Source organism: Culex pipiens, chromosome 3 (genome assembly GCF_016801865.2).
Source record: "Culex pipiens pallens isolate TS chromosome 3, TS_CPP_V2, whole genome shotgun sequence".
NCBI lineage: Eukaryota > Metazoa > Arthropoda > Insecta > Diptera > Culicidae > Culex > Culex pipiens.
Window position 1 is genome coordinate 127,237,781 of NC_068939.1, and position 25,585 is coordinate 127,263,365.

The window sequence follows — 25,585 nt, forward strand, 5'->3', positions numbered from 1 at the left end:
AACTCCTCCAGCCCTGGTGGAGCAAAATTTTCCACCTCTTCAACCGCGACGCCAGGTCCCGAACTTGGCACCGTTGCCGTTGGATCCCAGGAAGAGAGCTGAGATGAATCATCCACGGCCGGGTTCCAGCCAGGAGCCGAGACCGCCACCACCGGGCTTCAGCCAGGAGCCAAGACCAACCCAAGAACCAGCAGTTGAGGAAAATGGTAACGATCTTTACACCTCAACCGAACTCCTCAATATTTTCAAACAGATGTCCGCTGCACTGCGTGGATGCAAAACCAAGACCCAGCAGATTGAAGTGCTGACCTCGTTCGTCATCCAGTATGGATCGTAGGTCCCTCAAGCTGCTGAATTGGAACGCTTGCTCCATTAGGAGGAAGAACTTAGAGCTGGTGGATTTTCTTCGCGAGAAGGAGATCGACGTAGCTGCCATCACGGAAACTCATCTGAAGCCCGGTGAAAAAGTTTATCTGCAAAACTACAAGATCGCGACGCAGCTCGATAGGACCACCTCTGGAGGAGGAGGTGTGCTTGTCGCTGTTCATCGTGATCTCAAGCCACGCCGGCTGCCACACTTTAAGCTGGACATCATCGAGGCCGTTGGAGTGGAAATTCCCACTTCGGTTGGCCCAGTACTCTTCATTGCTGCATACTGCCCACGTCAGGTGAATTCCAGAGATGGTTCAGCAGCAAAACTGAAGGGCGATATCCAGAAGCTGACACGGCGGAGCGCAAAGTACATCATTGCTGGTGACCTCAACGCGAAGCATGAAGTTTGGGGCAACAGCAGGAGGAATCGGAACGGAGTGATTCTGCACAACGATCTGCAAAACGGATACTACAACGTTGTGAGTCCGGATCGTCCAACGAGGGTGGCTCGGTCTGGGAATCACTCAATCATCGACTTCTTCATTACCAATATGGCTGAGAACGTGGCTCATCCTGAGGTGTTTGAAGAGTTGAGTTCTGATCACTATCCGGTGGTTGTGGAGGTTGGAGCTTCCGTTACTCCGCAGCGGCAACCAACCCGGAAAGATTACCACAACGTTGACTGGCAGCAGTTTCAGCAAGTGGTCGACAGCAACATCGACTATGATCAACACCCGGAAACTTCTGCCGATATTGATCGTTCGCTGGAGGTGATCCAGCAGGCTATCAACCAAGCAGAGGCTGCCAACGTTCGGGAGGTTCCTGTTAATTTTAAGGTAACTGATATTGACGTAGATACTAAACACTTGATTAGACTTAGGAATGTTTATAGGAGACAATATCAACGGACTGGGGACTATGACAAAAAGATTTCAGTGAACAATTTGAACAAAATCATACAAGACCGACTTGACAATATCAGAAATCAAGAATTTTCAAAACATGTAAGCCAGCTTGGGAATTATTCAAAACCATTTTGGAAACTTTCAAAAGTTCTTAAAAACAAACCAAAGCCTATTCCTCCTCTTATTGTTGAGGATTCTCCTTTGATTACATCCGAGGAAAAGGCAAATGCACTTGGGCTTCATTTTGTTAGTTCTCATAATCTTGGCGCTTCCATGACCAGCCGTAAAGAAACATCAGTTGCCAATAGTATTTCAACAATCAATGACTCTACCTTTGAATTTCCTGCAGATTCCCATGTTTCTGGTGAGGAGGTCAAAGTTGCAGTAAAACAAATGAAAAATATGAAAGCTCCAGGCTTTGATAACATTTTTAATCTAGTGTTGAAAAAACAGAGTGATCAGTTCTTTCAACATCTAGCCAATATTTTCAATAAATGTTTGCAACTTGGTTACTTCCCCACCAATTGGAAACTGGGCAAAGTCATACCAATTTTGAAGCCTCTAAAAGATCCAACATCGCCAACAAGTTATCGTCCCATTAGTCTTTTGAGTAGTCTGTCCAAACTCTTTGAGAAGGTCATCTATTCAAGGCTTTTAGATTTTACCAACGATAATAATATAATTTTGAATGAGCAGTTTGGCTTCCGAAAGGGGCATAATACTGCTCATCAGCTTACGAGAGTAACCAAAATCATCAAGCAGAACAAGCTTGAGTCTAAATCAACTGCTATGGCTTTGTTGGATGTTGAGAAGGCTTTTGACAATGTTTGGCATGATGGTTTGATACATAAACTGTATTTATACGGTTTTCCAATGTATCTTATCAAAATTATCCAGCACTATCTTTCGGAGAGATCGTTCAGGGTTTTTCTGAATGGGATTGCTTCTGGATTATTCAACATTGATGCTGGGGTTCCCCAAGGAAGTATTCTTGGCCCACTTCTGTACAATATTTTTACATCTGATTTGCCTACTCTTCCTGGTAATGGTGTGTTGTCACTTTTTGCTGATGACACTGCCGTTATTTATAAGGGTAAAATAACCAGATATTTAGTTGGCCGCCTTCAGAAGGGTCTTGACGTTCTTTCCGAATACTTTGGCGACTGGAAAATTCGCATTAATGCAGCCAAAACTCAAACCATCATTTTTCCACTTTCCAAATCGGCCAGATTTGCCCCAAAGGATGATGTTTTGATAAAAATGAATAATGTTTCGATACCCTGGTCAAAGGAAGTTGTCTATTTAGGTCTCATACTTGACTCAAAACTATTGTTTCGGCAGCATGTAGATAAAATATTGAACAAGTGCAGCATTCTCATCAGGTGTTTGTATCCTTTAATTAACAGAAAATCAAAGCTATCTTTGAAAAATAAGCTAGCAGTTTACAAACAAATAATTTACCCCGTTATTGAGTATGCAGTACCTGTTTGGGAGTGTTGCGCTAGAACTCATAAATTGAAGCTCCAGCGTGTCCAAAACAAGGTACTCAAAATGGTTTTGAATGTTCCTGGCTGGACAAGATCAAGTGAGGTTCATGAATTAGCAGAAGTAAAAATGTTGGATCAGAAGATTCAAGAAAAATGTTTGAAATTCAGGGAAAAATGTGCTATATCTGAATACCCTTTGATTCAAGGATTGGTTTAGTTTATGGTAAGATAAAGTTAGTTTTAGGTTAGGTTATGTTTTCTTAAATTTTTTTTTCCTCATTGTACCTAGTGTTACAAAAATGATAAATCATATACTTTTAAAGTTAAGAAAAAGAACAGTGTTTAAATCACGAAAAGCAAACTAAAGCTGAAGAGCCACAGCTGACCACTTATTATGTAAACCAAATGTAATTATTATAAGAAAGATTCAATAAAGTATATTTAATTCAAAAAAAAAAAAAAAAATACAAGTAAACATGATGCTAGTCATGAGAAATCAAGTGTGGTAAGAAATTGAATTGACGACGTTCACCCTTCTCCACAGCCATATTTAAAAATTAATCAAATTGTGTGATGCCTAGTTGAAGCAAATGCGTTCCCTCTCACATGATTCTGTTTTGTACAGATTTTCCAAGAGTTTCGCAACCAATTTGGTCATAATTTTACTAGAAGAAATTGTGCATATGGTAAAACTAGTCCTTAAACTAACAAAGCTCTACGTCAGGTGAGATTAGTGAAGACAGTTGGTTAGTTGGTTTAGTGAAGCTAAGCCTATGCTATGCTGCTACATGCTACAGTAGATGAAGAGGGTAGAAGAAGACAAAAAACGGAAGTTTAGTTAAGCCACTTCAGCACTCACATTGTTCTGATCACCCACATCGGCGACGTGCAGTGATTCGATACAAATGATGAAGTTTTCCTTCATGTAGCCGGGATTCTTGGGTGAGGTTTGTTTGATGGTTGTTGGTTTTGGTTAGTACGCACACAAACACCGAAGAAGAAGAGGAAGCAGGGTTTGGAAGGTCGGAATTCCGTTGTGCGTCACCAGGATTTTTGATATCATTTTGTTTGCATGATTAATGAGATTTATGAGAACACACACAGCATATTTGGGACACATTCCGACATGAAGGATTGCCCCCCAAATGTGGATTAATTTTCGCATTAGTAGTTGAACCAGCAGCCATCGGCAGGGGCAGCAGCAGCACCATCACCATTACGCACACGAGTTATATTTTAAGAGTGTGTTTAGTGTTTGTTTGTGTGTTTTTAATATATTTTTTTTTTGTTATTGTTGTAAGGTCGTTAAAGTACAAAACACAGGATACAACGAAGGGATTTTTTGGTTTGGTTAGGTTTCGTTTTGAGAAAACAATGGTTTGCAACATTTCGGCATGAAACGAGAGAGAGAGAGAAAGAGGCAAAACGGAAACAAACGATTAGATTTTTCTTGGCTGGAAATCACTTACATTTTCGAGGTCGTCCTCCCCCACGTCCACGTGCAGCGTCTCCACCATCACGATAAACTTCTCCTTCATCCATTTGGGGTTCTGTGTTTTTTGTGTACATACGCATATAAAGAAGTCTTTTTAATAAGTTTTTTTTTCTCGGATTTGCAGATATTTGACTCCCTGGACCGGCTTATTATTTTTGGCTTATTGATTCTTTCTTCATCCCCCCCTACTATTGAGAGCTCACTGGATTACAGGAGAAACGAACTTCTTCGTTTAAAATCGCAGCCAAAACAAGTCAGCTGTGATGGCGTTTACTTTGGGGTAAGACTTTTTTCTATTTTCCGGTCTCGACGTAAAACTCATTAGTGAATTTAAGGAAGGGAAATTTGGCGAAATCGTACAGAGTAAGCGGGGTAGAGTGGAGGCTAAAGTAGGTACTTGAATTCATTCAGTTCTGCAGTCAAGATGACTTCAAAGATGGAAATTGTGCTTGTGAATGCTTGCTCATTGAATAATTTAAACCTTTTAAACCTTAGCATTGCCACTCAGATGGCACGTCGACAAGTATCATAATTCAATTGAATATCAGCCGGTATCTTGTGTTGAGTTCTCTAATTTGATTGACTTTTATTATTTCTGGTCATGTATTTTTCACAGTTTAATTTGAATTCCATGCCTTCTACATTAACACATGCAAGAACTAATATCAAAAAACAAATTAAACATTCTTTCCAAAAAAGTACTTTAAACAACAAACAAGTATCGAAAAAATTACTTTTTGATACAACTGCTGAAAACCTAAACTATTCAACAATCAAATGAAAAATCTGTGGTTCTTCAAAATGGATTCAATTAGAGCCGAATTTTTTACCTACCAAACATATAAGAACTTCTTATAACTGTAATAATTGGTCCAAACATAAATTGTGATCAATTTAGGTAATTTCCAATATTTTTTGCACGATTGGAATTCAGGGTGCTAACACCTCAACTCTCAAGCTGAAAATTCGTATGGGATTATAATTCAAACACCCTAATTTCATAAAAAGAAAAAAGAAATCTAAGTTTTTATTTTATTTTTGAATCATTAATTTAAACTTTAGAAATTAAAATTTTCGTCCAAAAATACTTCAAACTTTTGTCAATTCTGAGCTAGAGCGTCCAATTTTCAGGGAACGGGAAATTTTCAACAAATTTCTCATGAAATCCCAGGAATTCCCAGGAAATTTAAAATTTATTGAAAATCGTACTGAGATAGGTTCAGATTAATAAAAAGCATCAAAATTGTATAAACAGCGACTTTAATGGTTAAAATAAGTGTAAAGATCAACTAATAACTTCATTGCATGTAAAAATTCAAAAACTAAAAGAAAATGTTTAATTTTTTCTAATTTTATAAGCTTGAGGGGTTACATACATGTAGAAAATCTCAATATTTCATAATTCCGAATATTTATTAAATCCTTTAAAAAGATGAATTCCAATCACTCCTGAAAGTTTCATGAAGATATGTCATGATTTAAGTGAGTAGAAGACGATTTAAGTTTAAACTTTTGCCATGCGCAAAGCGGACTGTCAAACTTTGTGAGCGTTTTACTCTGAATACCGAGTTGATTTACAGGTGCCACGATATCTGGAGATGGGATAGACCAAATTGGCTGAAATTTGGGGTGAAGACTCTCAAGACATATTCCGTGTGCATGACGAAGCCCGATTTTGAAATTTTGTTTTTTTTTAATACAAAAATCAAAAACTGACGAATTTTTATATGAAAAACACAAAAATATTTTTATCTTTTTTTAAAATAAACTTTTTCAAAATCGGCCTTCGTCATGCACGGGACAGGTTTAATGAGTCTTCACCAAAATTTTGATCCGATTTGGACAAAGCAGTGTTGAGATATCGTGGCACCCGTTTTTTGAAACTGCTAACTTCAAATAACTATATCTCGGCAAATATACAACCAAATGTGTTCAAATTTATTTGATTAATAGATGAAAATGTAAATTTTAATGCCCTGATAACAGATTTAAAACAAGTTTAAGCATGTGCTCAAACCAACCTCTGAAATTTTTGCCGATTTACATGTATGTAACCCCTTAAACCGTGCAATAAATCAAAAAGTGTTCTTTTTTTTGAGAAGTATTTTTTCATCAAAGTGTTTGGACAGTAAGTAAAATGAATCAATACTCCACAATAATATTTTTTTTCGTTAAAACTTGCCTTTTTGACCAGTTTGAGAGAGTATGATTTGACTTGACACATTAAGTTGAAAAAAATCAAGCCGAAATTAAGTTTTTCATAACACATAAATCACAAGTAATACTAGTTTCAGTTCTTGAACAAATTGGTTAAGTTTTTTAGTTTTGCCTTAAAAATCTAACTTCTTCGTGTTTGTTTTACTCCCCTCAAACAATACAATGATCAATGAATCAATCAATCAATGATTTTTTAATGGTTTTTGCCACATGGTTTTCAGGTTTATGATCGATTTCGGTTGAATATTTTTTTCATAGCACAAAAACGTGATTTAAATTACACGATATTACATCATTCCACTGTCAACTTTCTTTATATTTAACCTTCTAACAACCATTGTCGCACCAGAGCTCGTTAATTCTTTTACTTCAAATTGTAATTTCTTGAACACAAGGAATTGAACGAATTGAAGTAATTCTTCGCATTCGCATGGAGATCTTAGCGGGTTGCAGACTGGATTTCGTCATGTATATGTGCTGATTGCTTAGCCCAGGATGAATGAATTGAAGTTATTCTTCTTGCAAAAACCTATTTGAAATATTTAATGATACCAATTCAGTTTTCATCTTATATGATCATGGTAAACAAAATCGTAATCAATCTAATTTTTTCAAATATTATGTATTCTTTATCTAATTATTATTTAAAAAGTTTACCGGAATTTTAATCGTTTATTTCCATCAAGTATGGTCTATTTCCAGTTGCTTCAGAAATTAATATTTTAAGAATTAAATCTTGATAATAAGTTGAGCTTCTTCATTACGTATTTTTTCTAGAGCATTTTTAAATATTTGGTTCAAAAAAATTAAAAAAATGTTTTAAAAATAAAAAAAAGTTTTAAAATTGAATTTACGTGTTGGTTATAACATTTGAACGAAATTATTTTCCAAAGTATCTAAATATTGACGAAAATTTTATCTTTTGCAAAAAAAAAGTTTTTGCGGTGCTGTGCATTGGAATTTCACAATAATTCAAAATATTTTTAATCCATCCCAAACATGCTAAATATGATAATCAATGCAGTAAAATGCATTTTAGATTGTCTTAACTTTTATTTTCATTAAAATATTGATGTTTTTTGAAAAAAAAAATTGCCCGCTGATTTTTCGGACAAATTTTGAAGGGGGGGTGCAAACTTGACCATAATGCTTTAAATAGTAAAAATGCTAAGAGCCATAGACACAAGAAAAGTTATTGCATAATTATTTTTACTTCAAATAAAGGAAATGTTAGTCAACACCGCCAAAGTAGGGCCATGAAAAAAAACCATTATAAATAAGGCAAAGACACAAAAAACAAGTCCAAATCCAAAATATTCTTTGAAAAATTTAGGAGTCCCAATTTTAAAAGCTTTTCCTTTAAGCTTTTGTTTTTCTCACGTTGTTAAAACAAGCGCATGGCCGTCTTACCCCCACCTCCTCTACAACCTGATTTAAATCAGACAAAAATTGCCATTATTTGACACGCACATCAGACTTTGTTTTAGCTCATAGCCCAAGTCACCGACATTTGAGGGCGAACTTTTTTTTTTCTTGAGCCAGTGCTCAACCTGACCGTGATTTAAACCACTTTTTAAACAAAAATCTGACATGAAAAACAAATTGTGCCATCCTTGACATCCATTAGACGACTTTTTGTTCCCTTCTTATACACACATATCTATCATTTATACAAAAAAAAGCTCACACGTAATCCTTTGCCAAGCTTATCCCGCTCACGGATAAAAACGCCTACGATTCGGATCGCTCATCGTCGACGTCAGTCGACGCAACCGAGCAAGGTTAACCGACACATAACCGACAGGACATTACTTCCAGATCATTTGCACTCGACTCCGCTCGACTTTCAACCATTTTAAATTACACTTTTTCCCCACCATATCTATAATGCCATCATCACCCCTTACTCTGTACGATTTCGGCCCTGCCAGATTTTGAACTCGTTTCGTTTTTTTGGAGGTGGATTATTACGAAAAGTTTTGCACTTATCAATCCCTTTGACCCGCACCAACCCCCCCTCTTATACATACGGTTATGACTGTCCGGCAGTAGGGGTACGCGTTCCAGGCCTCTTCGTGCACTTCGAGCGAGCCCTTCGGTGCGAGCAGTCGGATGAACGCCGGTACCTTTGACGCCAGGTGGTAGATTTTGTAGGTGTACTGACCGGATGAGTATTTGCCTCCTGGGGGAGGAAAAACAGAAAGAAAGACGTAAATGGAAACCATTGAAACGGGGGCGTTGATAACGGTACGGAGATAAACTTACCCAAAAGTGGGTAGTTGGTGAAGGGTTCATTTTTTAACACCTCTATGCCCTCGCCGCCGCCGGTTTCGTTTTTCGACACCTCCGCTACCGAGTAGAGCTGGCCAACTTGATACTGGAAATGGATAATAAAAAAGGTGGGAGAAATTTACTAATAGAACAAATTAAGTTATAAACGATGATTCACACTAAAAAAAAAAGTTTTTCTTAAATATCTTGTGAGGTTATTTTGTGTCATCGCTTTTCATCACATTGGATGAATGTCACAATTTTGGGCCTAATTCTCGGTTGCTCTTACTCTCTAAAACCGACAAATACCCTGTATCGGGGCTACAACCTGAAATCAAAGATTGACCTCAAGGAAAATCAAATTATTCGCTCTACCGCATTGCCTTGGCGTTCTCGATTGCAAGATTCCCACTTGAAACTTGGTGTCCGAAGGTTTGGTTGTTGAAGCAATTACAAACCTATTTTTACACCTAAGCCTCCATCTACCCAGGGATTCGAACTGATGACCTTTGGATTGTTAGTCCAACTGCCTACCAGCGACACTACCGAGACAGATCCTAGGGAGACGACTCCTACCTCTGGACTGAGCTAACGACCTAATCTCTAACTTCTAGCCCCCGCACTGGAAAAAGTGAATAACGTTTTGAATGATTTTCATAAGGTTCTATTAAAATAAACAAATGAATAAACTAGTGTTGGAAATATGATTAATATATCTTGATTTTTATAAAGAAAAAAAGAAAAATTCAATTGATTAAATTTGTTTTAATTTTGATGTGTTTAAAAATAAAAAGTTTTTGTTTTTGTCGATTCCAATTAAATATCCTGATTAGAGGGTAACGATTCTCAAGATTTTCAATTTCCCGGGAATCGAGAGTTGAATTTAACTAATATAACTAATATATAATTTCCCAGTATCGGGAATTTTGCAATATGATAAACATCGACTCGAAACAACAAATTGAACTGTTTTTTTTTTTGGTAATTTTTAGGTCAACTGTAAAATTTCATAGAGTTATCAGGAAAATTCATATGTTCACAAAAAAAACTAGATTATGAGGATTGCTATGCTCAAGAGAAGATTATGGAATTGAACTAAACTTGAAAAATCTTTTCCCTCTTAGAAATAATAAAAAATATTTGAAAATAAAACATTTGATTTCATGTCTAGGGTGTAACTGGAAAATATTTTTAAAGGTCAATTTTGGGGTCCAAATTTTTCTCAATTCTAGTGTTTGGAATTTTTGACAAGTTGAAATTTAATCTTTCTGAATAAGAAGATTAGAGAAGCATTGGCTTATTCGAAATTGAACATCGAACATTAAACACTTAATGTTCATAACATTTTTTAATTTTTCAAATGTTTTTCTTATTAGTTTATCTAAGTTTGCTTCGATATTTATAAGTTAAAAATTTCCCGGGAGTCTTGACCGAATTTCCCGGGAATCGAGAGGTCCAAAAATGGTCGATTTCCCGGGAATTCCCGCTCGTCACCCTCTAATCCTAATATCTATCATTTTGTTGAAAAAGTTCAAATTTCATTGGTCGTAGCATGCTTTTTTTTAAACTTAATTTCCTCAACACAACAATTAAAATAAATCAACGAGGAATGATAAAATTTATTGAAACGAAATTTGGATTCAAATTTTCATTACAAAAAAAAACACACAATTTGCAATGTTATGTTTAATAGTTTCCAATTCGTTATTCTTCAAACAGAGCAATTCTCTACAAAATCGGTCTTTTTTCTTAAATTTTAATTTTTGTATTTTTTAATCCGACTGAATCTTTTGGTGCCTTCGGTATGCCCAAAGAAGCCATTTTGCATCATTAGTTTGTCCATATAATTTTCCATACAAATTTGGCAGCTGGCCATACAAAAATGATGTATGAAAATTCAAAAATCTGTATCTTTTGAAGGAATTTTTTGGTCGATTTGGTGTCTTGGGCAAAGTTGTAGGTATGGATATGGACTACACTGGAAAAAATGATACACGGTAAAAAAAATTTGGTGATTTTTTATTCAACTTTTTGTCACTAAAACTTGATTTGCAAAAAAACACTATTTTTATTTTTTTTATTTTTTGATATGTTTTAGAGAACATCAAATCCCAGCTTTTCAGAAATTTCTAGGTTGTGCAAAAAATTTTTGAGCGAATTATGCATTTTTGAATCAATACTGATTTTTTCAAAAAATCGAAAAATTGGTCGCATAAGTTTTTCAACTTTATTTTTTCGATGTAAAATCAAATTTGCAATCAAAAAGTACTTAAGTGAAAATTTTGATAAAGTGCACCGTTTCCAAGTTAAATCCATTTTTAGGTGACTTTTTTGAAAATAGTCGCAGTTTTTCATTTTTTTTAATTAATGCACAAATATTTTTGAAAAGCTGAGAAAATTCTCTATATTTTACACTTTTGAACTTTGTTGATACGACCCTTAGTTGCTGAGATATTGTTAAACGCAAGGAAACAAAATGCTTCTAATTAAATTTTTGTTATGGTTGTAAAATGATGATCTGATTTTTTTATTTAGACACTCAATTTATTTATATGAACAGCCTTAAGGGCCGGTCATAAAACTATTTTGAAAAACAACTGCGCGTCGGATGAATCGGCTTCACAGGCCGTACGTTGGGCAGGCCTGCGTCTAATCGCTTGAAGTTTGTTTGGAAAAAATCTTCAAAATGTATGGAGAAAAGCAACTGTTTCAGATTTTTACCTGGGGAGGGCGCCATAGTTATCCAATTCATACCGTTTCTCTGATGTAGATCTTACATCCGAGAAGTGATATGAATTGGATAGGTAACTATTGAGTCCTCCACAGTTGAAATACTGAAACAGAATTTGTTGGAAATTTCCTTAGCTTTGCGAAAAAAAAACTCTTCAAATTGAGAAATAAATTTGATGATTTACTTTTAAGCTTCTGCAAACTTATTTTTTTTCATTTTGTCATCAAAATTTTAATGTTTTCTTGAAACAAAGATGGCTGACAAACGTCTGACCGGAAATGATACCATTTACAGCTTTAAAGGCACTATAACTCGAAAACGGAGTATGTTTCCAAAAAAAAATAGAATGCTTTTCGATTGCAAATCTTTGCAAAGTCGATACATTTCAAGAAGACCTGTAGGGAATTTAATCCTGGACCGTCCAATTGCGATGCAGGAGCCATATCCATTAAGCCATGGGCTGATCTTATGGATGCTTTGCTTAATTTTCATATTAAAAAAAACTGTTTCTTAAAAAAAATATAACTCGGCGGCAACATTTCTTTTTGGTCCCCTAAAACGTATAAAAAAAAGTTCGAAAATCTAAAAATACACATTGAGAATTCAACGTTTAGTTCTAAATAGGTAATTTAAAAAAATGGTATATTTTTTCAGAGTTTAACTTTTTGCCTTCCTCACTTTGCTGAGAAAAAGATATAAAATCACTCGAAAAATGAACTTCTTAAGTTGAACTCCTAAACCTATCTTAACCTATACCTATAAACTCTGAGCAAATGATGTGTGTAGGTATGGTGACAACAACTTGTCATTCGATTATCTTCGGACTTGCTGAACAGATTCTGGCCGTTTTGGGCTCGTTCGGTTCGTCTAGAGTTCCCATAAGTTTCTATTCAAAGTTCAGCCAGTTCAGTTAAGTACTTCAATAGTTATGCTAAAAACCATTTTGAATAAGTTTTGGAAGATTTAAAAAGAGTGTTTTTTTATAAGAAACATGGTCTCATACGTTTTTAGAAAGGTATTTAAAATCTGACGGCTCTATCAAGCTAGAGCAGGCCTGCCCAACGTCCGGCCCGCGGGCCGGATCCGGCCCGCGACGGCTTTTCAAAATAATTCTATGATTGTTCATGAAATATTAAATAAATAAATTGAATGTCTGAATTAAAAAAAAAAATAATCTTGAGATCAAATTTTAACATATTATAACAACATTCTTCATGTTGTTGTTTGTTTTTCTACATTGAATATCTAAACTGAAAAATGGTGCAAGAAAAAAAATATCCATTTCGTAAAATTGTGAAATTTATGAAAAAACTTGGATTGTTGTCTAAAAACATACAAAAAGAAACTAAATTTAAATTTCTTTCAATTTTAACTGAGTTTACTTCAATTTGAAGTTTTTTTTTCTATTTTAATTTTTTTTAAATAAATAATTAAGCAAAAACTAATGTATTTTCCAAAACAACTTTTCAGTGATAAAGTTTTTTGTAATAAAGCTTAAAAAGGCATATTATTCATACTGAGAATATATCGCTGCAAATATTTTAAAAATATTAAAATATGTCTCAAAGTGAGTCAAGAAATTAGGAAGCAAAAATATTATTTTTTCATTAACATTGAATTTTGAAGAATAACAAATTGAAATTGATTAAGGAGCGGCCGTGGCTGACTGGTTACGGTGTTCGCTTTGTAAGCGAATGGTCCTGGGTTCGATTCCCATCTGCTCCCAACGAGAAAGTATAGGAAATATAAATCTTGAAACTCTGAACATGTACGAAAAATCAAAGTCGCTCGAGTCGGGGTTCGATCCCCCGTCCTTTGGATTGGTAAGCAAAAATGCTAACCACTAGGCCATCGCAACTTGGTGAGCTATGACTGGAATTAGGAATACTGTTACCACCATCAACTATATACGCGCTGGGTCCTTGTCCATTTGACAAGGGTTCGGAAGTTCTAAATAACGTTTGAATCCGATTGGTCCAAACGTTCTTCAGGGCGGGGCTTGTCGACAAAGCTGAAGTACCTCGCGCTCGGCTAGCCAGCGTAGAAATGGGTCACCGAAGCTCGGCAGAGCTAACACCTTCCAAATGCCTATGCGAGTTATTTGCATGTATAGAATGAGAGCTAAAAATACATGGAAACAACTCAATTTGTAAGAAGCGACCGCGTGGTCCCGTTTGGTTGGTTGCACACACACACACACACACACACACACACACACACACACACACACACACACACACACACACACACACACACACACACACACACACACACACACACACACACACACACACACACACACACACACACACACACACACACACACACACACACACACACACACACACACACACACACACACACACACACACACACACACACACACACACACACATTTCAAAACTTATTCAACGTTAAGTGGAACGGATTGAAAAATGCCCTCAGAATCCGTTTGTTATTGGAAACCTAGTCCCAGCTGTGTCAACACGCTGGCAGGATCCCAACTCCTAAAACGTAAATTTAATGATTAAAAATTCGTTTATCTCCATCCCGGGCGCGCACTCTCGAAGGAAGGATCAGGTAGGCACCGGCGATGATTGAACCGCAAATTTTCGCGACCGGTGAGCGATTTAGGAGGATTAGGGGGTGTAGCCAAATTATTTATGCACAACTCACCGAACGGACGTGGTTTCGGAGGGAAAACTTTTGCCGAAAAGTAGAACCACCAAGTTTATACCGGCGGTCGTCGCTGCCTGGCCCGCAGTGCTCCCAAAGTACTTTCGATAATGATTGTTTCCGGCGAGAGGGGAGGAGTTCGCCCGAATGTATGCAACGACGGATGGTGATGAATTTTTGATGAGGTGTTTTGTTAGGGTTAAGAAAATTTATCCGCTAACTGCTGGCTAATTTGCATGACGAATTTCGCAGATGTTTGAAGGTAAACAATACCGCAGGTGTAGATTTTAATGTTCATTGATTTTATAACGTAAACAGAAAACATCTCACAAATCAGTTTTCAAGTTCAAATTGAAAAAATGTAGGCCCAGCTGGGCTGTTATCATCCTTTATCAACAATGCCATCGACTAAGGGTGTGACGTTACGAGAGTATCAGTTCATGAGTAGACTTTGATTTGACGTGTCACCACAGACCAACCAGCTGCTCCACATTGGTGCTCATCTACAACTTTGCATGAGTCAGGAGCATGTCATAGATTGTAACGAGATAACGACAGTCACCAATCACAGTTTGATAACAAATAATAACAAATTGATTAACAAAGTAGATGACACCCGGAAACATTTGCGGTTCTTGTCAAAGACAACCAATCAGCAGAAAATGACAAATTTTGGCCAGATAATCAAGCCATGGCTTGTTTTTCTTCCCCTCATCTCTCGGCTTATCGATTACCTCTATATTAGTACTAGCAGGGGTTCAATTATGACATAATCAACGCTAGCGGTACAGAAAGTCTATAGTATAAAGCATCTTACGGGGGAGAGTTCTCTCTCCGTCGTTGGTGGTGCCGAAGCTGGTTGTCTTCACCACTTTGCTGACATCGGCATATTTTGTCTAAACAGGTGCTGCCTTGAAGACATATTCTGTTTAATTAAACGTCATCAGATAGAGGGTTCTCAGAAAATTTCCTAAGAAACTTTAAATCTAGATAATACGAACTGGATGATTTTGACCACACGTCGTAATCGTAGGCTATCTTATCACTGTGAAGAAAAAAACATGATAATGGTTCTTGCTACGCACACAAATATGACGAAGCACACAAAACGTGAATGAAAATTTAACCGTTGAAGGATGGTGGGTGGTTTAGATTCCAGGAATTTCAGCAAATTGATAAAAGATTGAGCGTTCATTCATTATTAAAGGTAATCCATGGAAGAGATGATATCGTCGAAAACGTGACAAGAACAATGCGGATTTAGTTAGACAATCTTTGGGTGGTTTTGATTTGAAAGGTAGAAGATTTAAATTTCAATTGATTACGCCAACCTTGCTGTTTCAAAAATCTCGTTCGTGTTTTAGGCAAGAAAAATACATGTCAAAAAGCTAAATAAATCGATGCCTCTGTGCTCTCTTATGCTAACTAAGAAAACCAGCAAGTTTAGAACAAGAGAGCACAGAGGCATCGAAATGTTAAAAATTCACAAAAAAAAGCCTAATTCACAAAAAAAAAATCTTCAACAGATTGATTTCCTTGAAGAAATTCGGGGGCGATTTTCTTTTGCGTGATTAGCCTCCTCTTTCTTTCGCGGGTGAAGAAAGTTCGCAAGCGAAAATATTTTTTTTTTGCGATTATTTCATCCCTGTTCAAGGTTTATTTTGAAAATTTGAAAATTATTTTTACTCGAAGGATCAGACAGGGGAAATATACCCTATCTAATCAAACACCTGAAACTATTGGCACTACGCCCCCCGGGGCATGGCCTTCCTCTAACGTGGGATTTCTGCTCCAGCGCCTCTAACGAGACAGGAGAAACACCTATCTTCGTCATATGGAGAGTTTGATGCTCGATTAAAGCTCCAAAAATACTATTTAGGCTATAAACTTACCAGCAACAGCACCGCCTCAAGTAAGCACGCAAATTTATGCCATCTACTGGCCAAAAAGCTTAAATTTATTGTACTTTTGATCATAATTTCTATTTTGCGAGACCATTTCTCATCATTCTTTTGGCTAACGTTTTCAAAGTGCTTAAAATATGAAATTGCTTCCAACTACCGGCAACATGTTCTTTCGATCATTAGTTAGTTACTCACTTGAAAAATAATCCAGAAACATGTAAATAATTAGCAAGCGCCATCAAAAACCAAACGCGCCAAGTCTTTTGACGTTTGAATTTTGACGACCCATTCCAATCGAAGGCTGAAGAAAACCGAGCGAGAAGCGAAGGCAAATAAAGAACAAAGGGTGGCCACCAACACCACCAGCAGCGCCTGTTGGAGTGAGCCAGTGATGCCAGGAAACTTTCTCTATAAATGCTACTTTTTGTGAGTGTTCGCTTAAAATTTCATCATAATTGGCAGCACTAAGCAGACCTTAAAGAGCGCTGGAAGAAAAAAAGAACTAAGCTGAAAATATAAAAATGTGCGTGGTCCAATGCATTCTCTTCTGACTAGAATACATTTGGGAAATATATATATATATATTTAACTGCTTGTAAAAGGAATAGAAGAACTTTTAATAAAAGTAAAAATAAACAGACATGTTCACAAAAAGTTGCTCTACTCGTTGCTGCACCGTAAACCGGGGTGACTTTGATAGGAATTTATTTTTATAAAACATGTACTGGGGTAGGCCACACAAGGTCCATGCACCATTTTTGAAATAAAAAAAGTTTTTTCAATAGAATTATAAAAACAGTCAAAAATTCTTAATTTGAATTTCGGGGTGACTTTAATAATCACAGTTTTTATTGTTAAACACAGTTCGTGAGAATAACTCACGTCAAATGTATCATCACTAAGGTTGCTTGTATAGTTGTCAAGTAATACATCAATGTTTATTTTTAATTAACTAAGTTTATATGCTTTTCAAAAATGTACATTTACATTTTAGGTAAAATTGTTGAAAAGTCAGAATTTTGCATGACATTTGTTAAAACTGGATTTGTTCATAAAATTATCGATTAATATTGCATTTTAAACTGAATTCGAAGCAAATTCAAAAGTTTTCACATTTTATATGAAATTTGTTCAACTGAAAATGCCTGTAAATCTGGAGATTTTTTTTTGAATTATGCTTCAAAAACACGTGATATTTATTATTTACAAACTTATTTAACCTACTATTTGTGTAAAATTGTGAAAGGAATCCGAAAATGCATTCCATTTTCTGATTCAAAATCATGTTCGTTGAGAAAATCATGACACTTTGATAAGATTTAAATAATGCAATTCAACAACATTTTCTTAGTTGTAGTCAACTAACTTTTTAAACTTTTCAAAATTGTATGAAAAGTTCTTCTTGAGGTACTTTACACACTTCTCTCCCACGGTCAATTTGATTCCATACCAATCCGTACATATTTAATTTGTAATCTTCATTTTGCGGAAAAATATCAAACCTATCAAAGTCTCCCCGTTTTACGGTACTTGGTTTTAGTAAATTTCAAGGATTTTTCTCCCTAATTTATTTTTATTTTTTTATTTTTCTCACAATTACAACCAGTTTAATAGTTAGTGACTAAAACAAACCGATTTCGACCATTTTTAATTTTTGATTTGGCACAAACTTTGTGGGGCCCCTTCCATGCGACAAAAAAACCTATTTTGTGTCATTGGTTCACCCATACAAACCTTAATAGAGCAACTCTCTTCGAAATCGGCCGATTTCGACCATTTTTATTTAGACTAAGACCTTAGTCTTCGGCAAAGTTGTAGGTATTGTTGAGGACTATTAAGAAACAAATAGGTACACGAAAAAATTGCAGATTTTTTAATCAACTTTTTTTCACAAAAACTCAATTTCCCAAAATACGTATTTTTTGATTTTCGAGATTTTTTTATATGTTAGGGGACAAAACCCCGCAACTTTTGAGCCATAGAGAAACATGGTCAAAAAATCTGCCGCCGAGCTATAATTTTTTGAAAAAATAGTTATTTTTTGGAAAAAATCAAAATTACATGCAAAAACTAATTTGACGTAATTTTTTAAATGTAAAATTAAATTTGCAATCGAAAAGTACTTTACAGATTTTTTGATAAAAAGCTCTGTTCTGAAGATATAGCCACCGAAAGTTGGATTTTAGTGAAATATTTGCAGTTTTTCGATTTAAAAAAAAAATTTTTGAAAAGTTCACAAAATTTGCTATAAAATTGTCTAAGATACATTGATGATTGGTTGCTGAGATACAGCCGCTTTAAAAAAAAGAAACAGGAAAATTGAAGTTTTCAAAGTCTCACCCAAACAGCCCACCATTTTCTAATGTCGATATCTCAGCAACTAATGGTCCGATTTTCAATATTAAAACATGAACATTCGTGAAATTTTCCGATCTATTTAAAAAAAATTGAAAAAATAAATAAATCAAGACTAGCATTTTAAATTCGCGTAATATTCAATGTTTGGCCCTTTTAAATAAGTTACTAAAGTCATTCAAATTTGGTCGCCTTGGGCTTCAATTTATAGTTTAATGTCCCCTGAACAAATTCCTGTACATACATAGTCCATAAAAGCTTGTGTTTGGGCATGGCAGGGCTTTTTAGGGAGAAAAATTTGTATTTTTTTAGCCAAAAAATTTCAAAAATTACTCTCCAAATCGAGCCAAAAAATTTTGCAGCCGAAACTAATGCATTCAGCTTGTAGTAAATTTTACGGAGATCATTTTGCTTTTTTAACATTCAATTTAGGTATGTCCACGCAAAGCCGAAATATTTGCATTATAGTGAACAAAAAGTGTCGAATTTTCAAAATTCTTGGTATATAACCGTTTTAGCATAAAACATTGGCTACTATGATTACAAACGGGAAGGCATATATTTTGGAAATTTTATTTTGCTCGCTAAAAAACGATATTTGTTAATAACATTTCATGAAAAAACATTAGATTTTCTCACAATGCGACGTAAACGACAAATAGCACCAAAGATTTGACAACTTTTCATTTTTTTGGGACGGCCTACTCTACAACCATGTTTTAAAAGAGAAAATCTTTAGGCCCATTTTTCTGGTACCGTAAAACGGGGTGACTTTGATAGCCGGGGTGACTTTGATAGGTTTGCGATTTTTCCGCAAAATGAAGAGTACAATTAAAATACGCAAGGAATGGCTTAGAAACATACTGACCATGGTAGAGAAGTGTTCAAAGTACCTCAAGAAGAACTTTTCATAAAATTTTGACAAGTTTAAAAAGTTAGTTAACTATAGTTAAGAAAATGTTGATAAAAGTCATTATTTTAAACTTCTCAAAGTGTCATGATTTTCTCAATGAACATGATTTTTAATCGGAAAACGGAATGCATTTTCGGATTCTTTGGACAATTTTCCACTAGGAGAAGGTTAAAAAAGTTTGTAAATAATAAATAATATGTGTTTTTGAAACACAATTAAAAAAATCTCCAAATTTATAGGCAATTTCAGTTGAATGAATTTCATGTAAAATGTGAAAACTTGTGATTCGTGCTTCGAATTCATTATAAAATGCAATATAAATCGATAATTTTATAAACAAAACTAGTTTTAACAAATTTTAGGCAAAATTCCAACTATTTAAATATTTTACCTAAAGTTTATATGTATTTTGCTAAAAAGCTTATACACTTAGTAAACTAAATATAAACATTGATTTTTTTTCTTAAAAACTATATCAGCTACCTTAATGATGGTACATTTAGCGTACAAATAAAGTTTGAACTTCTTAAATATGATTTTAACAAGAAAAACTATGACTATCAAAGTCACCCCGGAATTAAAACTAAGAATTTTTAACGTAACTATTTTTCTAAACATTATTGAAAAAACTTTTTTTCCGAAAAAGTGCATGGACTTTGTGTGGTCTACCCCAGTACATGTTTTAAAAATAATAATCTTGAGAAAAACCGTACCTGTTGGAAAATATTCTAAAAACAAATTGAAATCCTATCAAAGTCACCCCGGTTTACGGTACTGCGAGGATAGGACAAATTTTTTTTTCACTCATCTTTTCTATGAAATGTTGGTGCAGATGTAGATTTTAAAATGTCAAATATCATCTAATCTAATCTCTAATCTAATCAGACCCTAGAGCAGCCAATTCTTTCGGATCCTGGAGAGTGCCTTAGGTTAGATGGCGCCTAGCACTCTTCTGGTCATTTATTAACATTTGTAGTGCGCCATTGCATCGGAATGCATTGAAACAACACAAGCGTTAAAGCGGCCAGGCCTACTGTGTAAAGCCGTATCGCAGAGATGACTCGTAATTGGGTTGAGTTTGAGCACTGAGTGTTCGAACAACAACACAATTCTGAATCGACAGGGGAGGAAGAAGCGTGCGCTCCGAGAGATGTAGGGTAATGTCAAATATCATATTATAAAATAAGCCATTATAAATTATGTTCAATCTTGACTGATGCTGGGACACACACTTTAAACACACCCACCACTCTGAACAGTCTTAACTTAATCAATTGTTCTGTTCTGACCCATCCCACGTGCCAGAAGAACCACGAAGAACCCGTCAAACACGACCATTTCCGTTCCTATCCCAAGAGCGCGCCGCTCCCACTCGTTCAAACATCCGGACCCCCCCGGATCGCAAACAACCGGTCGTCCCTGCCGCCATCCATCCGGTGTGGACCCACCAAAAAACTACCCCAACCGTGTGGTGCGTCGTTTGCAACAGGAATTGTGTCCCCAAGCTCTCGCTTACCTCCTCGACCGTCAGCGGCAACGTCACTCGACTGCAAGAAAAAGAAGAAGAAGAAAATTGTGATGAAATGTACCATTTACGAAAGTTGGCTTTAGTTTAATAATTAATTACAGAGTATACGTGAATGGGGAACATTCGGGCGCAGAAGATTGCTTTGACTGCTGCAGGTTATGCTGTTTCGCGACCCGCTCTAATGGCGGAAAACGGTGAGATTTGGGGGGCTGATAAGGACACAGCAGGCAGGGCTGAATGGAATCGTTACTGGGAAAAAGCAAGCATTGCGAACCCGATACGGGTGCATTGTAAGAGGAATTGAGATTGGGTTTAAGTTTCAACTTACAATATGTTTGAAGACGATTTAAATTTAATTGAAAATGTCAAATGGTTTCAATTTCGAACTAACATTTCGTCGCTCTCGTGCTTGTCGTATGTCGATTTTGGGCCAAAATTTGTTAAGCACGCCGTTTTGTGCATTGTAAGCTTGTAAGTCTCACCTTTTGACCGAAAGAACTTCGTGCATTGTTATCGCTCTTCATATGAAAGAAGCTCAATCTTGTCGTGCTATCTTGACACAGCCTGAAAATTGATGTAAGTGCGACAATTGGCCCAAGACATTTCAGGTCAGAACGCGTTTGACACAGGTACAAGCTCGACTACCGTAAACATTTTCAATTGTAACTCTGGCCTCCAGCAACCAAATTCAACCAAACTTCAGGACAATGCGCAGAATGGTCAACCAAACAAAAGCCTGTTTGTTCTTGTTTATATTGCATGCTCTCGTTTCTGTTTATTAAAAGTCAAACATTAAAACGCGTTTTTCTCGGAACGTCAAAAAGCGACGTACAACAAGATAGCACGACGGCGTCGATTTCTTCTTCTCGATGGTCATATTTGCTTAGTTGATAACATTACTAATGGACTCCCATTCCATGTGGTGTTTATACACCCAGAACTGGGCATCGGCATACGAGAGGATAAAGAGCACGATTCGGTAGTAAAATGGTACTGTGCGCGGACGGAGAGGATAAATCCCGAAATTACCGAGAGTACTTTACTCATGGTTCATTTTCCAAAAAAGTTCATCTATCAAAAAAAAAAGTTCCGGTACCGAGACTCGAACCCAAGACCTTCGGCATATTGAACCGTGCCTTTGCCGTATGGGCCACCATGGTTCGGTGACTAAGTGGCGGTCGTTTGTCCATATAAGCCACTCATAGGATGAACTGTTCCAATGAACGAATGAACACGCGAGAGGACTATACTCTCGCAATATAGTTTCTTTTCGTGAGGACTATCTCCTCGTTCTTTAACTTTGGGTGTACGTAATTTACCTCGCCATGGTGGGCTAGTTTTGTTTGGATGCGGGTGTTATCTTACCAGTGTTTGCACTTTTGTATATGCATGTGCATTATCAGTTACCAGCTTGGAATGCACTACTAAACACATAATAAATGCTAGGCAAATTCAAGATTTTATTTACGGCAAAAAAAGCAAAAGTGAACCGAACATTTCACCTATCTAAACTTCCTTAAGAAGACCACTGTGATTATTTTGCATTCCGAAGAAAATCTTTAACTTTTCTTCAACATAAACCATAAAACGAGTAACCAAACAACGTCACAGGGTGGGTGACGTGTCGGGGACAGTGTTGCAGTTGCAGAGCAAACAAACACCAAAGGATGTGTGCGAGCGGGGAGGAAAAACATTTGCTTAAAAAGTTAGTTGACACGCCCCCTCCTTCATGCGAGCAGCAATCCAACTAAAATATAGCATTAGAAACGGCAAAAACCAAAAAATCGATAGTTGAGTTGAGTGAAATCTGCTGTTCCAATAGTTGGGCCAGGTGTTATCAATGAAGTTCTTGTTTCTAATTTAAAGAGAAATTTACCTTTTTAATGACATCAACAAAACCTTCAATCGGGTTATACCAATTAAAAAAAATGGCCAGTTTTAGGTGCGGAGATGACTTCAGTATAGGTTACATGGAAAAAATACGATAATTTTGTTCGTGTCTATGTGGTTTATGGATGGTCCCTATATTATGCGCAGGGTTGCCAGGTTGCCAGATAAATCTGGGAATGCCAGATTTTTCAAGTGTCAGCCAGAATAAAGATTCACCCTTCACTGTGCCAGATATTGACAGATTTTGCCAGATTTTTCACGTAATGCCCATTTCAAATAACATTTTGATTATAATGAACGAATTTATTTGAAATTTAAAAAAATAGAATGTGTTTTTCTTCACGAAAAGAAAAAAATATACATTTTAGAGGCCATAAAATCAGTTAAACCATCTGAATTCTACAAACTTTTTGATTAATTTATATCCTCCCTCCCCTTTACCATTCAGAATTATTAGATTTTCGTCTGCCAGATTTTTCCAGATTTTTAATCGATACTTTGCCAGATTTTCAAAATTTTGACCTGGTAACCCTGATTATGCGAAAATAAGTATGCAGTAATTTTTGGAGTGTACCAAACTTGTAGCATTTTTTATATACAGTCGACTCTCTGGTTGTCAATATCCAAGGGACCGCCGAGGAAGAGATCCTTCAAGCAAGAGAAAATACACAGCAAAAAATAATGTAAATTTGGAAGCTGTAATTTTGGAAGGTTGAATATTTCCTTTTTATGATGTTATTTTACCTCAATTTAGACTGAAAAAGTGACATTACACCAGAATAGTGGTAAAAATACACATTTCCAGTGGTAAAATTACAAATTTTTTCTGACATAAAAGATGTACCATTGTACCCCTTCCCAGATGTAATATTACTATGATTATTTTTTTCTGTGTATCGAGGAATAAAGACAATCGAAGTATGCAGTTTGAAGGGACTGAAGAATTCATCGGTACATGGAGCAATATTGATATCGAGAAGATCGACAGCCAGAGAGTCGACTGTAATTCAAACGGATATTATCGTTTTACAGTAGAAAAAATTAAAAAGGCTAATAAAACTTTAAACATGACTGTAAGGGAAAGTGGGGCAAGCGTACTGAACTGTAAAAAAAAATAAATTATTGATTTTCCGTACAAACACGAACAACCCGTTGGGCAAGAGGAACAATGCATGAAGCAACATGTTAATTTGCCAACAATTGAACTGTTATCACTTAGACACATCAGATTAGAATGTATTTAAAACGCTTCACTCATTTTTAAATGAAATAAAAATATCTAATCTAATCTAATCTAACACAAACGCAGCCAGTCCGATGAAAGCATGCTGGAAAGTCTTGTGATTAGATTACGCCCCAAGCACTTTTCTTGTCATTATTAATAATTGCAGTACATCCGAGAACACCCGAAAATGTATTGCAAAAATTAAAGCGGCCAGCCCTACTACGTTGTGTTTACCGCAGAGAAGATTCTGAGAACGGATCACATTTCACAGAATCTACAGGGGAGGAAGGATGCGTGGACGTACCGTACCAAACGCTCCTGTTTTTAGGTTCATATGTGTTTTGTAGGATTTAGTGTAAAATATAGTGTTGTTATATAATCGGTTGAGTATAATAATGCAATATAATGATCATTTAATAAAATCCCTTCACCTATATATAATAACCAAGCACCCAAGCATACAAACAGCGACACAAAAGAAATGAAAATGAGCATGCAAAAACAAGACAATGCGTCCCCGTGGTCAGCGCACTAATGATGCCATTATTTAATTATAATAACCACGCACCCAAGCACACCAACAGCGACACAAAAGAAATGAAAATGAGCATGCAAAAACAAGACAATGCGTCCCCGTGGTCAGCGCACTAATGATGCCATTATTTAATTATAATAACCACTCACCCAAGCACACCAACAGCGACACAAAAGAAATGAAAATGAGCATGCAAAAACAAGACAATGCGTCCCCGTGGTCAGCGCACTAATGATGCCATTATTTAATTATAATAACCACTCACCCAAGCACACAAACAGCGACACAAAAGAAATGAAAATGAGCATGCAAAAACAAGACAATGCGTCCCCGTGGTCAGCGCACTAATGATGCCATTATTTAATTATAACAACCACGCACCCAAGCACACCAACAGCGACACAAAAGAAATGAAAATGAGCATGCAAAAACAAGACAACGCGTCCCCGTGGTCAGCGCACTAATGATGCCATTATTTAATTATAACAACCACGCACCCAAGCACACCAACAGCGACACAAAAGAAATGAAAATGAGCATGCAAAAACAAGACAATGCGTCCCCGTGGTCAGCGCACTAATCTTAAATGAAATAAAAATATTTTACTTAAAATCTGATCGTTTTTACAGAAAAAACATAGATTACAGTCCAGACTCGATTATCCGAAGTTTTGATTATCAGAAGTTCGATTATCCGAAGGTTTGTATGGGACTTCGAATAATCGAATCACGAACAAAACATTTTTTTTCGTTTTTGTTCTTGTTCTTGTTTTTTACATGATATTCGAGTTCTGCGACCCCATTTAAGTCAAACTTGTATAGTTGATTGCCTATTAAATAATAAAATGCATTTTTTCAATATTGCGTAGCCGCCATATAAGTCACCATCTTGGATTTAAAATTTTAAAATCACTTTATGGTAGTTTTAGGGTCATACTTAAGCTCGATAATCAATAATTAGACATCGAAAAGAATATTTTTTTCGTGATTCGATTATCCGAAGTGAATATTTTCCGAGGCCTTCGGATAATCGAGCCTGGACTATACTTAGAATTTTCATAATATCACTATATTTATCAGTT

At 36.0% G+C, this 25,585-nt stretch overlaps 2 protein-coding genes across 3 annotated transcripts in view; one reads left to right on the forward strand and one right to left on the reverse strand.

Annotated features, from left to right (window-relative positions):
- LOC120414391 (5'-nucleotidase domain-containing protein 1) overlaps positions 1 to 25,585 on the forward strand; it is a 313,824-nt gene that overhangs the window by 257,448 nt on the left and 30,791 nt on the right. The gene's annotated exons all lie outside the window — the stretch shown is intronic.
- LOC120414427 (phosphatidylinositol transfer protein alpha isoform) overlaps positions 1 to 25,585 on the reverse strand; it is a 58,453-nt gene that overhangs the window by 9,284 nt on the left and 23,584 nt on the right. The window contains exons 2-5 of one of the 2 annotated variants that reach the window (XM_039575608.2): positions 20,843 to 20,873; positions 8,742 to 8,853; positions 8,507 to 8,658; positions 3,624 to 3,701 (exon numbers count right to left, since the gene is read on the reverse strand). In XM_039575608.2, coding sequence (XP_039431542.1) covers positions 3,624 to 3,701; positions 8,507 to 8,658; positions 8,742 to 8,853; positions 20,843 to 20,873 — 373 coding nt within the window. Of the gene's footprint in view, positions 1 to 3,623; positions 3,702 to 4,233; positions 4,315 to 8,506; positions 8,659 to 8,741; positions 8,854 to 20,842; positions 20,874 to 25,585 lie in introns of both variants that reach the window. The other variant, XM_039575607.2, reaches the window with a different exon arrangement.